The sequence below is a fragment of the Tauraco erythrolophus genome, chromosome 19 (genome assembly GCF_009769465.1).
Source record: "Tauraco erythrolophus isolate bTauEry1 chromosome 19, bTauEry1.pri, whole genome shotgun sequence".
NCBI lineage: Eukaryota > Metazoa > Chordata > Aves > Musophagiformes > Musophagidae > Tauraco > Tauraco erythrolophus.
Genome location: NC_141483.1, coordinates 15,553,993 through 15,572,592, shown reverse-complemented (window position 1 = coordinate 15,572,592; position 18,600 = coordinate 15,553,993). Strand labels below are relative to the sequence as shown.

At 51.8% G+C, this 18,600-nt stretch overlaps 3 protein-coding genes across 4 annotated transcripts; 2 read left to right on the top strand and 1 right to left on the bottom strand.

Annotated features, from left to right (window-relative positions):
- The first annotated feature begins 536 nt into the window (after positions 1-536).
- On the top strand, positions 537-6,345 carry TPST2 (tyrosylprotein sulfotransferase 2). Of its 2 annotated transcripts, XM_009981192.2 has the most exons (5): positions 537-1,428; positions 2,343-2,541; positions 3,814-3,864; positions 4,922-4,970; positions 6,253-6,345. In XM_009981192.2, exons 1-4 carry the CDS (start codon positions 593-595, stop codon positions 4,949-4,951), a joined length of 1,116 nt encoding a protein of 371 aa, XP_009979494.1. In that variant the 5' UTR covers positions 537-592; the 3' UTR covers positions 4,952-4,970; positions 6,253-6,345. The 2 variants fall into 2 exon arrangements, with proteins under 2 accessions (XP_009979494.1, XP_086479580.1); XM_086623454.1 differs by lacking the exons at positions 4,922-4,970; positions 6,253-6,345 and adding an exon at positions 3,553-3,715 and having other exon boundaries at positions 3,814-3,858.
- Positions 6,346-6,824: 479 nt separating this feature from the next.
- Positions 6,825-16,090, top strand: TFIP11 (tuftelin interacting protein 11). The gene is made up of 12 exons (XM_086623820.1): positions 6,825-7,044; positions 7,791-7,944; positions 8,635-8,791; positions 9,321-9,448; positions 9,935-10,087; positions 10,904-11,413; positions 12,117-12,223; positions 12,461-12,629; positions 12,823-13,066; positions 13,671-13,813; positions 14,052-14,217; positions 15,413-16,090. The coding sequence occupies exons 1-12, from the start codon at positions 6,848-6,850 to the stop codon at positions 15,766-15,768; spliced, it is 2,484 nt and encodes an 827-aa protein (XP_086479946.1). The 5' UTR covers positions 6,825-6,847; the 3' UTR covers positions 15,769-16,090.
- Positions 9,951-18,566, bottom strand: SRRD (SRR1 domain containing). The gene is made up of 8 exons (XM_086623822.1): positions 18,442-18,566; positions 18,333-18,373; positions 18,108-18,244; positions 17,936-18,034; positions 17,686-17,840; positions 17,408-17,453; positions 16,921-17,099; positions 9,951-9,981 (listed from the first exon to the last, which is right to left on the bottom strand). The coding sequence occupies exons 1-8, from the start codon at positions 18,564-18,566 to the stop codon at positions 9,951-9,953; spliced, it is 813 nt and encodes a 270-aa protein (XP_086479948.1).
- Positions 18,567-18,600: the final 34 nt, after the last annotated feature.

Sequence of the window (18,600 nt, the reverse complement as noted above, 5' to 3'; positions counted from 1 at the left end):
TGAGGTGCTTTTGTTTTTCTCTGCTTTCAGCTTTCCCCCCTCCCCTGTGACAGCACATGGAAACTAAAGAAAATGTGGGAAGGAGGCAGGTGGCTGAGAGAAGTGAGAAGATGGTGATGTGCTGAGCTCAGTTTTGGAAGGAAGGAGAACTGCAGGGAGGGTTTGGGCTTCATCTGGGATGGAACAAAGTCTCTTCAAAAATTTTTTTTTAAGGACTGACTGGGTACTCGTGGCCTCTCCTCTCTGAAACGTTCCTGGAGATTTGCTCCAGCTGTAAAGCTGTGATTCTGGGTACACAAACAGTCCAGAAGTAATCTCTTTGGGTGTGTTCTGAGGCAAACTTTAATTACCTCCTGGGTAGAAGGCACCTAGCCTGGAAGTTGCTGATAAGTGAAAGAGATGATGAAAGCCTGGGATGGTGTCAGCATCCCGAAGGAGCCAGGCTGGGCGCTGAGGAGCCACTGGGGCCGGGCTGGATTGTGGCTCCTGCTCCTCTGACCGTGCTGCGTTTCTCTTACAGATGCCTGTTGGGTTGAACACTTGCTAGCTGAAAGCTGAAGCGTGGTCACCAGCCTGTGCGGAGGAGAACAGGATGCGGGTCACCATGAGGAGGGCATTGCTGGTGGTGGGCTCGGTGGTCGCCCTGATGGTGACTCTGCACCTCGGCCAGCAGGTCCTGGAGTGCCAGCAGGTCCTGAGCGAGAGGAGGCACAGGCTGATGAGACCTGAGAACGAGGAGCTGGTCATGATGGACTCCAACCACGTCGAGTACCGTTACAGCAAGGAGATGCCCCTGATATTCATTGGCGGGGTGCCACGGAGCGGCACGACGCTGATGAGGGCCATGCTCGACGCCCACCCGGAGGTGCGCTGCGGAGAGGAGACGCGCATCATCCCCCGCGTGCTGGCGATGCGGCAGGCCTGGTCCAAGTCGGGGCGAGAGAAGATGCGCCTGGACGAAGCAGGGGTGACGGACCAAGTTTTGGACGCTGCTATGCAGGCCTTCATCCTGGAAGTGATCGCCAAGCACGGCGAGCCAGCCAGGTATTTGTGTAACAAGGACCCCTTCACGCTGAAGTCCTCAGTCTACCTGTCCAGGCTGTTCCCCAATTCCAAGTTCCTCCTGATGGTTCGAGACGGCCGGGCTTCGGTCCACTCCATGATCACGCGGAAAGTGACGATCGCGGGCTTCGACCTGAACAGCTACCGAGACTGCCTGACCAAGTGGAACAAAGCCATCGAGGTGATGTACTCCCAGTGCTTGGAGATCGGGCGCTCCCGGTGCCTGCCCGTCTACTACGAGCAGCTGGTGCTGCACCCCGAGCAGTCCATGCACACCATCATGAAGTTCCTGGACATCTCCTGGAGCGACTTGGTGCTGCACCACGAGGAGCTGATAGGGAAGCCCGGCGGGGTGTCGCTTTCCAAGTGAGTGTCTCGGCTCCTGCCTCGGCTTTTCCGGGAGTGTTTTCGTTACACGAAGCAGGTCAAGGCTAAAACTGGGGGCAAGGACGCGTTGCTCGTGTTTGTGTGTGCTTTCCCGGGGCAGAAGCGGCAGCACGTCCAGTTTTGCTGCAGAAGGTTTTGTATCTGTAAGTAGAAGACGGCTTGAATACTAGCAATGTTGCAGCCAACAGAGCAGCTTGCCAGGCAAGGATTTTAGGAGCAGGTGACTGCTTTATTCATCTGTCTTGACAGTGCAGAAATGATTTTGGTCTCTAATTTGAAAAGAACTGCTTGCTCTGAAACGTGAGCTCTTTAATGCCTCTTTTCTCCACTTGTCCTCAAATACCTCCCTACCGCCATTAGTTTTGCTGCTAACAAACGGCTTTCAGCGTTAAGCAGCAATTCCTGCCAGGTTTGGTGCTGGTATTGCAGAACAAAAGAAAAACCTGCTCCGTGGAGGCACGCTCCAGCACTCCCTCCTTGCTGCCTGTCCGTCTTGGTGTGCCAGGGCGTGCTTGGCTTCTCCCGCTTTCTTCTCTTTTAATGCTCTTTCATTTCTAAATGGAGGCGTAGCAAAATTTTGCCAGGTGTGTAAGTCTTTGTATAAATGGCGAGTGGGGAGGGTAGCAAGGAGCTGCTGTGGGACGTGCAGCTGCTCCGTTTCTCCGGGACAGCCGTAGGGAAGGGGTTGCCCCAGGCTGTCCCGCTGTGCCTGGCGCCGGCTCACGGTGGGCCGTGAGTGTTTGTGCTGCACGTGTGTCTCGGGCATCGGAAGGGAGATGTGGAGGTGGCAGTGAACCTAGCCGAAGGCTGTTCTGTCTGGGCCCAGTACGTGTGCAAAACTAAACTTTAGTGTCTTTGTTTTTTTTTTTTCTTTCTTTATTATTTTTCCCCAGGATAGAAAGATCAACAGACCAGGTTATCAAGCCAGTGAACATGGAGGCGTTATCTAAGTGGATCGGGCACATCCCGGGGGATGTGCTGCAGGACATGGCCCACATCGCCCCGATGCTCGCCAGGCTCGGCTACGACCCCTACGCCAACCCACCCAACTACGGCCACCCCGACCCCTTAGTGGTCAACAACACGCACAGAGTGAGTGTCGCCGCCGTCTGCCGGCGGCACCGCCGCGGGGAGGGACCGCTGGCGTGGGGCTGTGGGTCTCCGCACCCACGGAGCCCTCTGGAGCAGAAGAGGCTGCTGAGCCGGATCAGAGAAGAGCAGGGGAGAAGCAAACGCTCTCTTCTTTTTGGGAGACTGGGAACGACAGACACGTGGTTACACAGATGATTTCAAAACAGATGCGTGCGGTAGACTGAGTCTGGCGTGGCTCAAACTGGTGGTGTTCCCTATGATTATGTGGTGGTGTTCGTCTCTTCTGTTGTGGCAGATACTGCCCTGTCCCTCCCTGATCCAGCCCTGCTCTTGAACCCCGGCGTGGGAGTTACTGGTGTGCGCTGATGTTATCCAGGTGCACAGCTGTAGGCACCAGACACACCGGTCTGGTCCCAGGAGGACGCGCAGACGGTGCTGTGCCCGTGTGTAGCTCACCAGCCACTCCCACGGTCCCAAGAGGAATGCGAGTGGAGGCTCGTAATGCATTTGGGCAAAACCAGAAGATTTTTTTTTTTTTTTTTGCAATACTGACTCATCTCCCTGGAGCAGAACTGGAAGGAAGAAGCTGCAGAGCCACAGACAGCAGTTACGAGACAGGGAGTTTCTCATGTGCTGTGGTGGACTGGTTCCTCCCCAGCCCTTGGATGAGGTGTCCTTTGTCCTGCTGGCGGGAGGAGGAGAATGGCTGTGGGTGGGACTGGTCCCTGTGGTATTATGTGCAGATCGTGGGCAGGCAGGCAAGTAGCAGCACTGACCTGGAAGGCTGGAGGAGCTTCCTTGGAGCTGGTCTGTCTCCGAGTGCTCTGGTCTCTTTCAGCACCTCCTTGCTCTCTCTGCTTGCTGACAGCTGTTCTAGGACACAGGTGATTTGGGTGAACATCTGCCCTGGGCAGGGTTAGGGACTCTTTGGACATAGACATTCCAGTACTTCTTGGGATGAATTTGGAGAACTGGCATGATGGTAAAAACCAAAATACTTTTCCCTCCCAGGCTAAGAGGGAGACCAGAAAACTGCTGTGTCAGTTCCCTGCCCCAGGAGGTTGCTGCTCCCTGTCTTTGCTTCCAGTCAAGAAAGAGGAAACCTCCCACTTTTGCCCCAGTATAGCACCACGATATAGAACAAAGGCCCATCTGGGTATTTCATCTGGTTCAGGTATACTGGGACATAGGATGCAGTTAGCGAGGTGGACTTGCAGATGTTCATAGAGCCGCTACCCCAGAAGGGTCACTCCAATTTTCTCTTTTCCATAGGTTTTAAAGGGGGATTATAAAACACCAGCCAATTTGAAAGGTCATCTGCAGGTAAGAGTCTGCTGTCCCTTTGAGGGCTTTGCCCTGTTTGGTTCATCCTGGGTGCCTGGTCCCGTGCTCCCTCTTATGGATATTTGCAGGCTGGGCAGCCAACTGCAGGAAACGTGCCTGTCCTTCCTGCTGAGCACTGCTCCCACCCTCCACACTTTTGTTGTTGATGTCCTTGTGTTCTGTGCTCCTTAGACCCTGCTCATTCACCTCTGCCACCTGCTTCCTGGTCTGCTCGTGCGTATGGTTTCATGCTGTGGAGGTCTGTGTTCACTCATCAGAAATTTGTGCTCTTCATTCTCTTACTTTAAGGCACTTTCTACCTTGCTCTCTGTTCCAAAACAAAGTTTTTGTTGCTGTGGGTCTTGCCTGCCTTATGGCAAGGTGGCTTGTCTGATTCACAGGTTACAGAGGGGTCTTCTAGTTCTTGTACTTCATTGCGTTCGGGTGTCAGGAATACACTCTGGGGCTCCCACCTTAAACAGCAGTGCTTGAAAACCATTAATAACCCCCTGTAATGCAGAGCAGTCCAACAGCCATTGCATGTACAGACTTAAAAAAAAAACCCCAACAAGGCTCCTTGGCTCTCCAGAAAGAGCTGCCTGCACAGTACGGAGATGTGTAGATGTTTGGATCAAACGTGATCCAAATGATCATGTTAGATCCTGATGTTTGGATCAAACGTGCCAGGTTTGACCTGTTCAGCATGTGGCCTCCTAAAGAAAGCAGAGGGATTGAGCTGCATCGCCGGTGTCGAGCGAGGAGATGCAGAGCCCAGTCCCGGACTGAGGGAGCAGGGCTGCTGGTGAGGGGAGCGTGCAGAGGCTTTCCCTGCGAGAGGCGTCGCTGGCAATTCCCAGCTGGCTGCCCGGGGTGGCTCATGGTAGCGAAGCAAGAGGCTGCAGTCTCGTGGCAGCGTTCCCTGGCTGCTGGTTCTCTGCCCTTGTGCTGCTTTGTGTCCTAAACGTTTCCTTTGCTTGCTGCCGGGAGCACAGCGGGAATGTTTTGAGTTGCAGATCGCAGCTTAAAGCTGACCCTTCTGTTTTCCGGGTTATTCTAGGTGACTCAGAACACGTCGTCTTCTCACTAAGAAAATTAATGATTTCCAGGTAAGACCTTGTACTTCATTTTGGGACTCGGGCAAATCTGCCTGCATTGCTCCGGGGTTGGCATTTTGCATGTGTGATTTCTCATGCCTGTGGATTAGCCAGGCTGCTCCAGGCACGCTCGTTACGCGAATGATCTCCTTCCTAGTTGCTTCAGGTTTTCGGAACAATACCGTTATGAGAGACAATTTGTCAGAAATTCTTTTTCTGAGCTCTGGAAACAGGCTTGCTTCAGCAAAATGGAAATCAGCCACTTGGGAGAGTTATTACTGACTGTCCCCATGGGGATAGTTGAAAGAGGATGTGGGGGTGAGCTGCGCTGCTCCCCAGCTGTCTTCTAGGGCGTGCGGTGGACCCGTGGAAGAGAGGATAAAGCAGTGGCATCTGCTGTCAGCGTGGAAAAGCAAAGCTGCTGCCCTAGGTTTCTGCTCTAGACACAACTGTTGATATGTTGGATGTTTTTCCATCTCTCTTTTCATCTAGCCTCTATGCTAACACATAAAATGTCATTTTTCTTACTAAAAACGCCCCTTTAAAAACGAGTTTCTATGTAAAAGCAGTATATTGTGTTTAAAAAAAAAAAAAAACACAAAAAAAACCCAAAAAAGAAAGTAGAAGCATTGAGTGAGAATAGGAGTTGGGTGCCCATCATCCTGGAGCTGGGACTTGGTTTCTAACTGTGAACATCTTCACACCCACGAGTGGGGCGCGTGCAAAACCCTTACTGGGGTGCGTGCAAAACCCTTACTGGGGTGCGTGCAAACCCTACTGGGGTGCGTGCAAAACCCTTACAGGGATGTGTGCAAAAACCTTACTGGGGTGTGTGCAAAACCACGAGTGGGGTGCGTGCAAACCCTCACTGGGGTGCGTGCAAAACCATTACTGGGATGCATGCAGAACCCTTGCTGGGGTGCGTGCAGAACCCTTGCTGGGGTGCGTGCAAAACCATTACTGGGGTGCGTGCAGAACCCTTGCTGGGGTGCGTGCAAAACCATTACTGGGGTGCGTGCAAACCCTTACAGGGGTGCGTGCAAAACCATTACTAGGGCGCATGCAAACCCTTACTGGGGCGCGTGCAAACCCTTACTGGGGTGCGTGCAAAACCCTTACTGGGATGTGTGCAAAAACCTTACTGGGGCGCGTGCAAAACCACGAGTGGGGCACATGCAAAACCCTTACTGGGGTGCGTGCAAACCCTTACTGGGGCGCGTGCAGAACCCTCAGTGGGGCGCACGCTGTGCTGCGGACGGAGCCGCTGCTGAGCCCGTGTGTTTCTCTGTTCCAGAGCGCTGCAAACGGCCAGTTGCTGCCCGAGGAGGAACAGTTCGCTGTTCGCCAGCGGAAATCGGCTCTCCAAGCACATTGCTTGCCCAGACTGTCGCCCGGAGCCCCGCTCGGCGGGGCTGGATTGGCGTTGGTTTGCGAAGGCCGGACGCCCCGCGGTGGGATCGCCGGGATCCGGACGGGGCGGGCACAGGCGGTTCCGTGCCGCGCCCGGAGGACTCGTGAAATGGCGTTTAAACGTGTCGTGCCGCCGTTCTCCAGCTCGGGTCGGGAACGGGGGTCCCGCCCGCGTGGAGCCTTTGCCGTGCGGGCGCCCCCCGCCGTGTGACTCATGGAGCTGTTGCAGAGTTAATATATGCGCCCCCCTCCCTCCCCCCGTGTCGCACTCCATTAAAATCCGGTGTCACCGCGCGCTCCGCCCCCCCGCCGGCACCGCCGAACCATAGAGACGTGGCCGCTCTGGCCTTGCAGCTCTATGGTTGTGGGCGTGGCTCAGGCGGCACCGGAAGGCGCCGGTTCGGTTCCGGGTGGCGGCGGCGGCGCAGCCGGTAGCGGCGGGAGGAGCGGCGCGGAGCGGGGCCGTGGCCGTGCGCGCCATGTCCATGTCGCACCTGTACGGCACGGACGGGGAGGATGGGGTGGAGATGGAGAGCTTCGAGGTGTCGGAGTGGGACGTGCAGAACGAGTTCAACCCGCACCGGCAGCGCCACCGGCAGAGCAAGGAGGAGGCGACGTACGGCGTGTGGGCCGAGCGCGACTCGGACGAGGAGCGGCCCAGCTTCGGCGGCAAGCGGTGCGGGGGGGGGCGGTGGGCTGCCCCGGGCCCCGGTGTGTTCGGGCTGCCCGCGGGGGGCACCGCGCAGGCGCGACCGTGCTGCCCCGGGAGAAACGACGGTCACATCCCGGCAAAAGCGGCGTCAAAGCGCTCGTCGGGGTTTAGAATTTCTTGTTACGGGGGCGGCGTAAGGCGCGGTGCCCCCGCGCCGCTGCGGGAACGCGCCCTCGGGCCCCTCAGTCCAAGAAGGACAAGGAACTGCTGGAGAGAGCCCAGCGCGGGGCCACAAAGATGATGGCGGGAGTGGAGCATCTCCCTTATGAGGAAAAAGGCTGAGGGAGCTGTACTGGGCTATACTGGTCTCTTTAGCTTGGAGAAGAGGAGACTGAGGGGGGACCTCATTCATGTTTATAAATATGTAAAGGGTGACTGCCATGAGAATGGAGCCAGGCTCTTCCCAGTGGCATCCCATGATAGGATAAGGGGAAATGGATGTAAGCTGGAACATAGGAGGTTCCGCTTAAACATGAGGAAGAACTTCTTCCCAGTAAGGGTACCAGAACACTGGAACAGGCTGCCAGAGAGGTTGTGGAGTCTCCTTCTCTGGAGATGTTCCAAACCCGCCTGGACGTGTTCTTGTGTGATCTGATCTAGGTGGTCCTGCTCCGGCAGGGGGATTGGACTAGATGATCCTTTGAGGTCCCTTCCAATCCCTGACATTCTGGGATTCTGTGAATTCACTCACGGGGCTCGTTTTGGTGCAGCTCCAGGGATTACTCGGCTCCCGTCAGCTTCGTCAGCGCCGGGCTGAAAAAGGCAGCAGCCGAGGACGTGTCGGAAGAAGACTCGGATGAAGATGAAAAGCCCGTGAAGCAGGAAGAAATCCCCAAAGAGTTTGTGCCGAAGAAGTTAAAAACAGTGAGTTATCCGGGAGGTTTTCAGTTCTGTGTGATGCGGAGCCCGGGCTGGAGGCAAAGGCTCTGCAGCAGCAGTAGGGCACTGAAGAAAGAGAGAAATAATTAAAACCAGAGAACTACAGTGTGCAGTTAAGGGAGACGTTTTCTTTATCTTTTGTAGCTGTTGTGATCGTTGTGTGTCCTGGGGAACATTAGTCCTTTTAGGCCCTTTGTCTTCCTTAACATTCCTGTTGGTCAGCTGAGGTTAAAGAATGCCTGTGGTTTACTTCCTTTCCTGGGATAACTAAAACTCCAAAGAGTGTTTTTTTGCTTTTGTGTTGGTTTTTTTTTTTGTCTTTTTTTTTTTTTTAGTTTCACATAACAGTATGACAAATCTGAGCGTGTTATAGGTAGGAAATCAAACTCTTATTTTCAGTTACCAAACGCAGAAAGAATCAGGAAGCAGCTTCAGCCACAGTCAGTGATGGAGCCTAATAACTGGCAGCTTGTCAGGACTTTCCTTTTCCATCTAAGGAATTTCAGGAAACTTGAGGTGTCAGGCAGCTTACGTGGATGCACAAGTCATGACACAGCGAGCTGTGCAGCGTGGTGACAGCTGGGAAGTGCCTTCTTTCTGAGTGAGACTGTACAGAGCTGGGTTGTTATGATGCCTTAGAGTTGTGTGGGTTTGTTTGTTTATTTGTTTTAACAGGGTGGTAATTTCAAGCCTAGTCAGAAAGGCTTTGTAGGAGGGACAAAGTCTTTCGTGGATTTTGGCAGCTGGGAGAGACACACTAAGGGAATTGGGCAGAAACTTCTCCAGAAGATGGGTTACGTCCCTGGAAGAGGTCTCGGGAAGAACGCTCAAGGTACTGTGATTGTTTGAGTGTCTGGTTGTTTATTGTTAACTAGTAATTTGGAGAAGGGATTGGATTCTTTAAAGAACTGCCATCTCCAGGTGGCCTGCCGCTTCATCGTTGTTTCCTTGCATCTCCCACAAGTGATCTGCGTCCTCGTGATGAGAGTCAGTTGTATTTAACTTAAAATAGGCCAGTTTTGTGCTGTTGTTATTTTGCAAGAGAAAAAGAGGAAGAAAGAAGGGAGATGAGGTTCCAAAGGTAGCCAACTCACAGAAAAGATGTTAATTTATGTGATAGAATAAAAAAGGCAATGAAATGCAGGTGTGAATAATACTCTGCTTCGAGGTTTTTTTGGTGTGTGCTGGAATTAAGTTATTTTGTAGCCATTAAGAAATTACTGAAGTGATAGACGATAGAGGCAGAACACCAGGCTGGATGGTTGTGCTGATTTGATAATTTTGGGTACTGCAAGAAAAACAGTCGCTGTTCTCTCTCAGGAAATAAACTGTCCTTTCTGGTCTAACTACCATCCTTTCAGGTATTATCAACCCAATTGAGGCCAAGCAAAGAAAAGGTAAAGGAGCTGTGGGGGCTTATGGCTCTGAGAGAACCAGTCAGTCTTTGCAAGACTTCCCAGTTGTGGACTCTGAAGAAGAAGCTGAGGAGGTATTTGTATGATTCGTGGTGTATCTGTTTCCCTCTTGCGTTGTGTGTACAAAATTCAGTTCTGGTACAAGTTTCTGTGCCAGAGAAGACTGTTTGGGCTCGTTTTAGATAAGCTAAAGACATAGCACACGAATTTCATTTAGACACGTTTTTCTTGTCACTGTAACATTCTTTTTGTTGACTCTGGCTCACTTTTTCTAGTATTCTTGCTAGGACCCCACCTTCAAACAGTCCCCCCAGCTAAATAGTCTTTGTCTTTTGCCTAGAGAAATAAAAGGCCAGAAACACACTGCTGGCATTGTGGCCAGGGCGCTTGACTGGACCACAGCATTTGCGCTGGTTTGTCACTGAGCTTTCCCGCTTTCGCAGCTGCTTTGCTGGGCAGCGTTCTTCGTTGGTCTCATGGTTATTTTCCTGTTGAAAACAGAGACAAATCTGGGGTGTGACAGAGAGCAGCGACCACAACTCCTCTTTGATTTTGTTTAGGAATTTCAGAAAGAGCTCAGTCAGTGGCGGAAGGATCCAAACGGAGGCAAGAAGAAGCCCAAATACAGCTATAAGACAGTAGAAGAATTAAAAGCCAAGGGTAGGATCAACAAGAAGCTTTCTGCTCCTCAGAAGGAGCTGTCTCAAGTCAAGGTAAGGTTGATAACCCAAGAGGTGGCATCTTTGGGAAACAGTTTGTCCACTCTGGTCTTCTGAGTGCTTTTTAGCCATCAGTACCCTTAACAGAAGCCAGTTCAAAGAACTGCCTGTCTGCAGCCTCACGAAAATCACGGCCTCGGACTCGTCACTGAATCATGTAATAGACCACTGTGTCTCCTGGGACATTGGATTTGTTCTTAAGCAACTTCTCTGGCCTCAGAAAAATGCAAATTAGGTTAAATGTGGAGGTTTCTTTTAATGGCAAGCTAAGTTTGTTTCATGTTTGTCATAGATAAAACACTCATCCACTCCCGAAAGCATGGTTGTCCTTACTGGGATTGTGCAACTAAACACATGATTTGAACTATCTTCTACCTAAAAGGGATAATAAGGGATTTGTCTTTTATGAACTTAATAAAATTATTCATCTGCTATTAATATGTCTTTAAAAAAGTGTAAAATCCCCTGAGACGTCCATGCAATAATGAACAGTGTACTGCTTGCATCATAACCACTTGTAGACTTACTCAGCGAAATGGTAAAACTGAGATCAGAAGAGGAGGCTCTTCCAGCTCTGATTCCAGATTGTTTCTTACTCATTTTAACTCTCTGTGTCTGGAGTAGTCCCGTTTAGAGGCAATCCCCAGTTGCCTCATTCAGAAAACCAGTGTGTATTAGTAGCTTCCTGGAGTAATTAAAGTACTTGGAAATCTCCAGTTTTCAATTTGGAGTCAGGGATTTCCTCCTTTTTTAAACATGAGATACTTTTTTTTTTTTTTTTAAGACATGTTTGTTCTTGTTTGTTGGAAGGTTATAGACATGACGGGCCGGGAACAGAAGGTTTACTACAGCTACAGTCAAATTAGCCACAAGCACAACATCCCTGATGACAGTCCTCAGCAGCCACTGGGCAAAGACTCCAAGCCCCAGGGATTTGCCTTGCCTGAGCTGGAACACAACTTGCAACTTCTCATCGACATCACAGAGCAAGAGATCATCCAGAGCGACCGGCAGCTGCAGTATGAGAGAGACATGGTTGTCAACCTGACCCATGAGATCCAGAAGATGTCTGAAGTTCTCTCGCACGAGGAGACAGCAATTGGCAATCTCAGCAAGGTGCTGGAGATGGTGGAAGAGTGCGAGAGACGGATGCAGCCCAGCTGTGAGAATCCCTTAACCTTGGATGAGTGCGCAAAGATTTTTGAGACGCTTCAGGACAAGTACTATGAAGAGTACAGAATGTCTGACAGGGTGGACCTGGCAGTAGCAATAGTCTATCCTCTCATGAAAGATTACTTCAAGAACTGGGATCCCCTCAAGGTGTGTATCAGTTTCATTTATCAGCAGTTCTCGATGGCTTAAGTTGTTGTTGTTATCTTGACAACCCCCCCCCAACACCTTGTCCCAGATTCCTAACAGCCTGGAGAAAAAGGGAGAAGAAAAAGCACCTTCCTCTCACCTGGCAGAGGAGAGGAAGGTTCCAGGGAAAACTCCCCAGTGTTTTTAAGGCCAGAGTGAGATACACCTGTGCAAAAGGCTGGACCCACTCTGCACTCAGACATCTGCTAAGGCTGAAGGCTCCTGCTCTAAAAAGCAGCTGACAATTTAGGAGCTTGTAAGGTTAAATCCCACCTCTGTCATGAGTTTGGGAAGAAAAAGCAGATGAAAGCTCGGTCTGTAGTTGTTGTTTGTTAGCAAAAGCAGGAGAGGTCTGCCTGGTAGTCGGATATGCACTGTCTGTTCTTAGTGCCCTTTAGGCTGGGATAGGTGAGAGTCTGAAGTCTCTCTGTGCATCTGGAAAAGTCCAGGCTATCCCCTCCTGCCCACCGGAGGCATGTTAAATCCATAAAGTGGGATTTTCCTCTTGTGGGGCTTCACTGATCACAGCTGCAAGCTCCTGGCTTGCCTTCTGAGTGGGTGAGAGAGCTGTCTGCAGCCGAGCATGCCATCAGCCTGCTCTGGGTAGATACCAGCTGGAATTAATGGAAAAGGATAAAGGCCGCTCCTGCCTTGTCGTTTCCAGGACTGTACGTATGGCACGGAGATCATAGCCAAGTGGAAGAGCCTTTTGGAAAACGATCAGCTGTTATCACACAGCGGGCAGGACCTGTCAACAGATGCTTTTCACAGGTAAAGAGCCAACGAGTTGTACTTTGTGCAGCATCTTCAAGTGCTGCTTCCTCAGGGATGAAAAGAAGAGATACAAGCCTGCTTTCCAGATGGATCTCTTGATGTGCCTGTTAAAATCCAGCTGTCAGCTGTATGAAAGGAAGTAGCTTTTAAGTAACAGTTACCATTTGGTTTATTTAGGCCTGGGGCTATAGCTCGAAGCTTAACTTTTGATTTTATTTTTTTTTTTTTTTTCAGATTGATGTGGGAAATCTGGATGCCATATGTCAGAACCATCGTGGCACAGTGGCAACCGAGGAACTGTGGGTCGATGGTGGATTTCTTGGATAGCTGGGTAAATGTTGTTCCTGTCTGGATACTGGATAACATTCTGGATCAGCTCATCTTCCCTAAGCTGCAGAAAGAGGTAAGGCAAGAGGGCTGCGTTGGAACAAAGCCACGCTCTGAACCAGTATTTGAACTTCAGCCAACTGAAATTGGTTTGTTGCCTCTGCTGGTGCGTTCAGGAGTTAAGGGGTTGCATTGTGGCTCTTTTGGCATCTGGCAAGACTTTTTGCTAATGGATGGATTCATTTTAATGTTTTTTGTTCTACCTCTAGGTCGAAAGCTGGAATCCTTTGACAGACACAGTCCCAATCCATTCCTGGATCCACCCCTGGCTTCCCCTGATGCAGGCACGACTAGAGCCGCTGTATTCTCCCATCCGAAACAAGTTGGCGAACGCGCTGCAGAAGTGGCATCCCAGTGACTCCTCTGCCAAACTTATCCTTCAGCCCTGGAAAGATGTGTTCACGCCTGGGTCATGGGAGGCCTTCATGGTCAAAAACATCGTGCCTAAACTAGGTGAGGCAAGCCAAACGGTGCTGAATTACTGGAATTTGCTGGTTGCCGCCTTCCCCCTCGCACTTAGAAAAGATACGTGGTGATATAGTTGCCAGTGTTGCTTCAAAGAATATTATTAGTAAGTTTAGACCAATCTTGCATCTTCTTTTCTGTTACGACTACTGTGCATTTCTTTCAGAGACAAACATCTTGGAAAATCTGGGGAAGTGCTCTGATTATCCTCAGTGTTTTCTATCTTATTTTTCTAAATCATCTGATTCCTCTGTTCTTCAGCTGGCAGGAGTATCTAAGAGCTGTCAGATAGTACTAAGCTATAAAATGTCTCTCTTACTCCTGTATTCTTTGATCTATGCTAATGCTTTCACCATGAGATTTTTGTAGTTCACCATTCAGCCATGCAGACTGGCTAAAAGGCTCTGTACTCTAAAAAAACAGTCAAATGTTTGAATTTTCTCAGTTGTGGCAGCAAAGTGTAATTGCTGAAAATGGAAGCGCACCATTTTGGTGGCAGGGATGTGATTTGAAGTGAGATTTAGTGAGACAGGTCAGGGCACTGATGAAACTGTGAGTCAAGATCTTCTGACTCTTCTCCCTCTTTTCCCAGGGATGTGTTTGAACGAACTCATCATAAACCCTCACCAGCAGCACATGGATGCCTTCTACTGGGTGATTGACTGGGAGGGAATGATTTCTGTCTCCAGTCTTGTTGGGCTGCTAGAGAAACACTTCTTCCCAAAGTGGCTGCAGGTGAGAAACTGCTGAGGCTGAGTAAACAGGTTTGATTTTGTTTTAGTGACTCCTGCCTAGAAGTGGCTGCCCAGTGCTGGAATGGTTTAACTACCAAAGGGGTGATCTCCCCTCATAGCTCCATACACATCAGAGCAGACTGTTTCCTAATACTGTCACGGTCCTTTCTTTTACTGTAATAAGGACTCTCCTCCATAAACGTACCTGTCCTGCTGCATTTGATCATGTTGTTTTGCAGGTGCTGTGCTCCTGGCTCAGTAACAGCCCCAATTATGAAGAGATTACCAAGTGGTACTTGGGTTGGAAGTCCATGTTCTCAGACCAAGTGTTAGCCCATCCATCGATCAAAGACAAATTCAATGAAGCTCTTGATATCATGAACCGGGCTGTCTCTTCCAGTGTTGGTAGGTGGCTTGTGGTGATGGCTCTGCTCACCGTGATGGCAGTACAGTGACGCTTGGTCCTTGTGAGCCTGTATTTAGGCATGGCCCTGCTAATCAGCCTTGTGGAAGCTCTCATGGGTGGTGAAATTGCCTTGCTGGGTCCCTAAATAACACCTGTGAGGTGCTACTTAATAATTGTCTGTGCTTCTCTGAAGCAGAAGAGATTTTTGGTGACTGGCTGCCTGTGCCATTAAGCAACTGATTCTCTCTGAGTCTTGCCTGATTATAAAATACACATTTTATGTCAGTCAGTTAGGCCATCGTTTACAGATGTTGACTTCCAAAGCTGTAACTTGTTGAGTGTTTTTTCTTTATGGTGAGACAGTGGTTCTGATCCGTAGCTTCAGAACAGTGCCGTTTCCTCCGCAAGACTCTCCCTGTGACCTGAAAGAGATTGTTAGGAATTTGCTGGGAATTACACTGTATAAAAGAGAAGGCTGTGCTTGAGGGACAGCAACTGAAATTTGCTCTGCCCTCCAAGACTGAGAGAGAGAACTGAGTTCCTTTTCCCCACTGACTGCACAGTGTGATGGAGAATCCACATCAGAAACATGGAGGATTCCTTGAGGCCCGTTTTAAGTGTTATGTTTAGTTCTGTGGTAAAATGGTACAACTACAGGCAAGCATTGCACAAAAAGGAATTCACCTATTGAGGAATTTCTGGCATGGTACTCATGCAGCCAAAAAGGGAACTGGGGGCTGATAGTGAAAGTGCTTCTGATGCAACGCTGCTTCCTGCAGCGTGGTACTGCTCCATCCCTAGCCTGATTTTGCAATAGTCCGTTTGTAGCCCAGCAGTGGCATGTGGAGAGCACAGGCTGGTTTTGGCTTTGAGGAGTACCTTTTTGTTGCTGTTCTCTTTTGCTGTTCACATTTTCTCTTTGCCAGTAGCAGCACAGCAGCGTCCTTTCCTGTGCATGCTCGGATACAACGTGGGAATGTATCAAATCCTGTTGCTTCTGCTGCAGTTCTCAAATTCACCTAGCTAGTCTGCATTGTATTAGCATCAACAGTGTAAAACTTAATGAGAATGTGTAAAGGAGTGTTCAGAACGTTATGGATTGACTTTACTATGTCCTGGACAGGAGTTTACCCATGGATCTCGCAGCAGGAGCAGACTGGCACCCTGTTTTCACACATTTTCTCTCCCAAACAGGTGGGTACATGCAGCCAGGTGCCCGGGAGAACATTGCCTACCTTACGCACACCGAGCGGAGGAAGGACTTCCAGTACGAGGCCATGCAGGAGCGGCGAGAGGCTGAGAACATGGCCCAGCGCGGCATCGGCGCGGCTGCCAGCTCCGTGCCCATGAACTTCAAGGACCTGATTCAGACAAAAGCAGAGGAGCACAACATTGTTTTCATGCCCGTGATTGGAAAGCGGCACGAAGGGAAGCAGCTGTATACGTTTGGACGGATTGTCATTTACATTGACAGAGGTGTTGTCTTTGTCCAGGGAGAAAAGACTTGGGTGCCAACCTCTCTCCAGAGCCTCATTGACATGGCTAAGTGAGGCCCCTGCTTTGAACTGTGAAGACCATCTTGCTAATGTTTTCAGTGTAACTGTCTTGGAATAAAGAAGTTGCAGATTTGTAAATAGAGTGAAACTCTAGCCCTATGCCAGGATTTTTTCCTTGGACGAGCCGTTGAGGCACTGTCAGGAGATGAAATTGCAGTGCTAAGGGAGGAACAAGCAGTTCTGACGCTTGTGTGATTGCCACCTGTGACAGGTTTATCGGCAGGTTGGAAAGGACCATGGGAGGTGACTTCTCTGCTCCAACAGCACACGACCAAGAGCTGGTCTGGCTGAGTCCTGAAAGTCTCCAGTGACAGAGATGTCAGAGCTGCTCCTCGCCTGCTGCGCTGCTCTGGCAGTGGGACTTACTGTCCCAGCAAGGTCCCTCGTGCAGTGGGTTCCTCTCTACCATGCACAACCAGGACTCGTCCCACCTTTTGGGGTGTTCTGGTGGCTCCTTCAGCCTGGTGCCTGCCCGCGGGCCATCAGCTGCTCCGGCTGCCCTCTTGTCCCTGTCAACACGGAGCTGGAAGGGGGCTGATTTTTTTCCAGCAAATTCACAGAACGTGTTCTGTGGGACTGCAGCAGCTCAGGGCGCAGAGGTGAGGGAGTGAAACCACGGCGTTTTTTCTCTACAGGGAAATGACCCAGTTCTTCCCCGAGGAAGGGCTAAAGCGCTGATTTCAGTAGCGCCCAACAGCTGAAGGCCCCTGCCTGTGAGAAAGCTTTTGGAACTAGACACCGATACCTTCAACTCTAACCCCCTCTCAAATAATCCCCCCTTCTGACGCTTCAGAACGTGCACAGTACGTGCAAAGGCTTTGAATTGTTCGTGAAAGGGGAGGGGATCGAAAGAGCAATCGTTATGCAGTGTGGATGGGTTGAATTTGTTTGCTGTGCAAGTCACAGCACAGCTTTACCTTTTATTAAATAATTCAGGTACAAAAATGTCCCACTGTGCTCACTGTTCGCGTGCTGCCACTGTTGGCGGAGCACGATGACACCTCTCAGTGCTTGAGCTTCATCTCGGCTGTGCAGAAGCTGCTGTGGGAGGAGACGCAGCCCCACGGCCCCCCCGCTCCCCCCCCAGCCATAGAGAGCTGTCACGACTCTGCAGCTGTGAGAACGCGCCTGTCAGCTCCGTCCTCCTTCCTGATGATCTCCAAGTCGTCGCAGTCTTGGTACGTCGGCTCCTCCACGAAGTCCCAGACCTCAGGGGAGAGCTGGTTCAGTTTTTGCAGGGGAAACCAGTGGACGGAGGTGTCATTAAAGGTGTCCAGGTACCGCGGGTGAGCGGGGAGTGCCGCTTCCTCGGTCCCCTTCAAGACCTAAAGAGTGTTTGGGGAAAAAGTTACATACGACTGCAAAGTACGTATTGTGAGTCTATATTTTCTGCAAAGTTCAGTTAAGAGTCGGTGAAGATGAGGATGGTGTTATGTTAAGCCAAATCCCCATGTGCAGCGTGTTCTGCAGATAACGAAGAGCGATCCTAAAGCGATTCATTTTTATATTGTAGTGGTCAGGAAAAAAGGTTTTGAAAATAACCACCCTCTTCTTTCCCATTGCAACTTATTCCTTTCTCATTAAAAGGTGCTTTGTCAAAACAAAAAAGTTAAAAAAACCTTGTGACTCATACCTTTGCTATGTAAGAGTAATCTCTCTCCAATATTCTTGACAACAATCTAGAATAACACAGGGTAACCAGCATTAGACACATGATGCTCCTGTGGATTTAGAAACTTTTCTGAGCAGGTGTGTGGGATGGAGAAGGTGAGATGGCTGGTGACAGCAAAGTCATGACAGCAAAATCTGGAAATGATTGTCAGAAGCAATAGGAAAAAAGGAGTAAAGGAAGCAAGGGGAGGAAGATGCTGTCGGGGGCACCAGAACCTTCCCCGTGGGGGCCGCACGCACCTTTCCTCAATTCCTTTGAAGCTGTTCCCGATGATGACCATCTTGGACAGAGCCCCTGCGGACCAGTTCCTCCACAGCAGGTTGTTGTACAAAGCCTTCCCGCAGTGCACCATGTAGAACAGCGTGGCCGCCCCCTCAACGTCGTGTTTCCCCTCCTGCCCGGAGACCAACGCCTCCCGTTAGCCGAGCCCCGGCGGGACGATGCCCCGCCCCGCCCCCGGGAGCCCCGCAGCCCCGGGGTCGCGCTCACCTCGTTGTCCGGGAGCAGCCGCATTCCCAACCGTCCCAGCGCGGCCGCCTCCTCGGCGGAGAAGGCGGGATCGAACAGGGCGCAGCGGCCGGGGGGCACCTGCGGGGAGAGGGGCGGCCGTGGGCGGGGGCCGGGGGTGCCGCAGACCCCCCCCCAGTGTCCCCCTGCTCACCGCCAGCTCCTCCAGCAGCAGCAGCAGGAAGGCCAACTGGTGCCGGGCGGCGGGGCAGCCGCCGAACCGCCCCAGCCCGTAGCAGACGCAGCGGGCGGGCGGCTCCGCGCCGCCGCGCAGCGGGGCCCGCACGGCTCCTGCGGGCGCGGAGAGAGGCGTCAGGGGCGGCGGGGGGCGGCCCGTTCCGCCCCCCCCGTCCCCGCTGCCCCCCCCCGCCACACGCACCGGCGCTCGCCGCCCAGAAGCCGGAGCTCAGCAGATCGTCCCTGCGGGGAGAGGCGGCGTCAGCGCGGCGCGGCGGGGAGCGGAGCGCGGGCCGGGGCCGGGAACTCACCGCGCCTCCCGCAGCCGCTGCAGCACCGCGCCGCCCTCCTCCGCCGCCGCCGCCGCGCCGCCCGCCCGGCCCCGCCGCCGCCGCCGCCCGCCCCCCGGGCGCCACCCGCCCGCCGCCGCCGCCATCCCGGCCGCCGTAGCGCGGGCGGTCACGTGCCGC

Excerpts from the sequence above, each read along its gene's own strand:
- TPST2 (XM_086623454.1), top strand. The coding sequence starts at position 593 with ATGCGGGTCACCATGAGGAGGGCATTGCTGGTGGTGGGCTCGGTGGTC. Across the intron at positions 1,429-2,342 it reads GGCGGGGTGTCGCTTTCCAA|GATAGAAAGATCAACAGACC; the intron begins GTGAGTGTCTCG and ends ATTTTTCCCCAG. Across the intron at positions 3,716-3,813 it reads GGGTATTTCATCTGGTTCAG|GTTTTAAAGGGGGATTATAA; the intron begins GTATACTGGGAC and ends TCTTTTCCATAG.
- TFIP11 (XM_086623820.1), top strand. The coding sequence starts at position 6,848 with ATGTCCATGTCGCACCTGTACGGCACGGACGGGGAGGATGGGGTGGAG. Across the intron at positions 8,792-9,320 it reads TCTCGGGAAGAACGCTCAAG|GTATTATCAACCCAATTGAG; the intron begins GTACTGTGATTG and ends CCATCCTTTCAG. Across the intron at positions 9,449-9,934 it reads CTGAAGAAGAAGCTGAGGAG|GAATTTCAGAAAGAGCTCAG; the intron begins GTATTTGTATGA and ends GATTTTGTTTAG.
- SRRD (XM_086623822.1), bottom strand. The coding sequence starts at position 18,566 with ATGGCGGCGGCGGCGGGCGGGTGGCGCCCGGGGGGCGGGCGGCGGCGG. Across the intron at positions 17,454-17,685 it reads TTCAAAGGAATTGAGGAAAG|ATTGTTGTCAAGAATATTGG; the intron begins GTGCGTGCGGCC and ends GTGTTATTCTAG. Across the intron at positions 9,982-16,920 it reads GACTTGGAGATCATCAGGAA|CCTCCGTTTGGATCCTTCCG; the intron begins GGAGGACGGAGC and ends GGCTTCTTCTTG.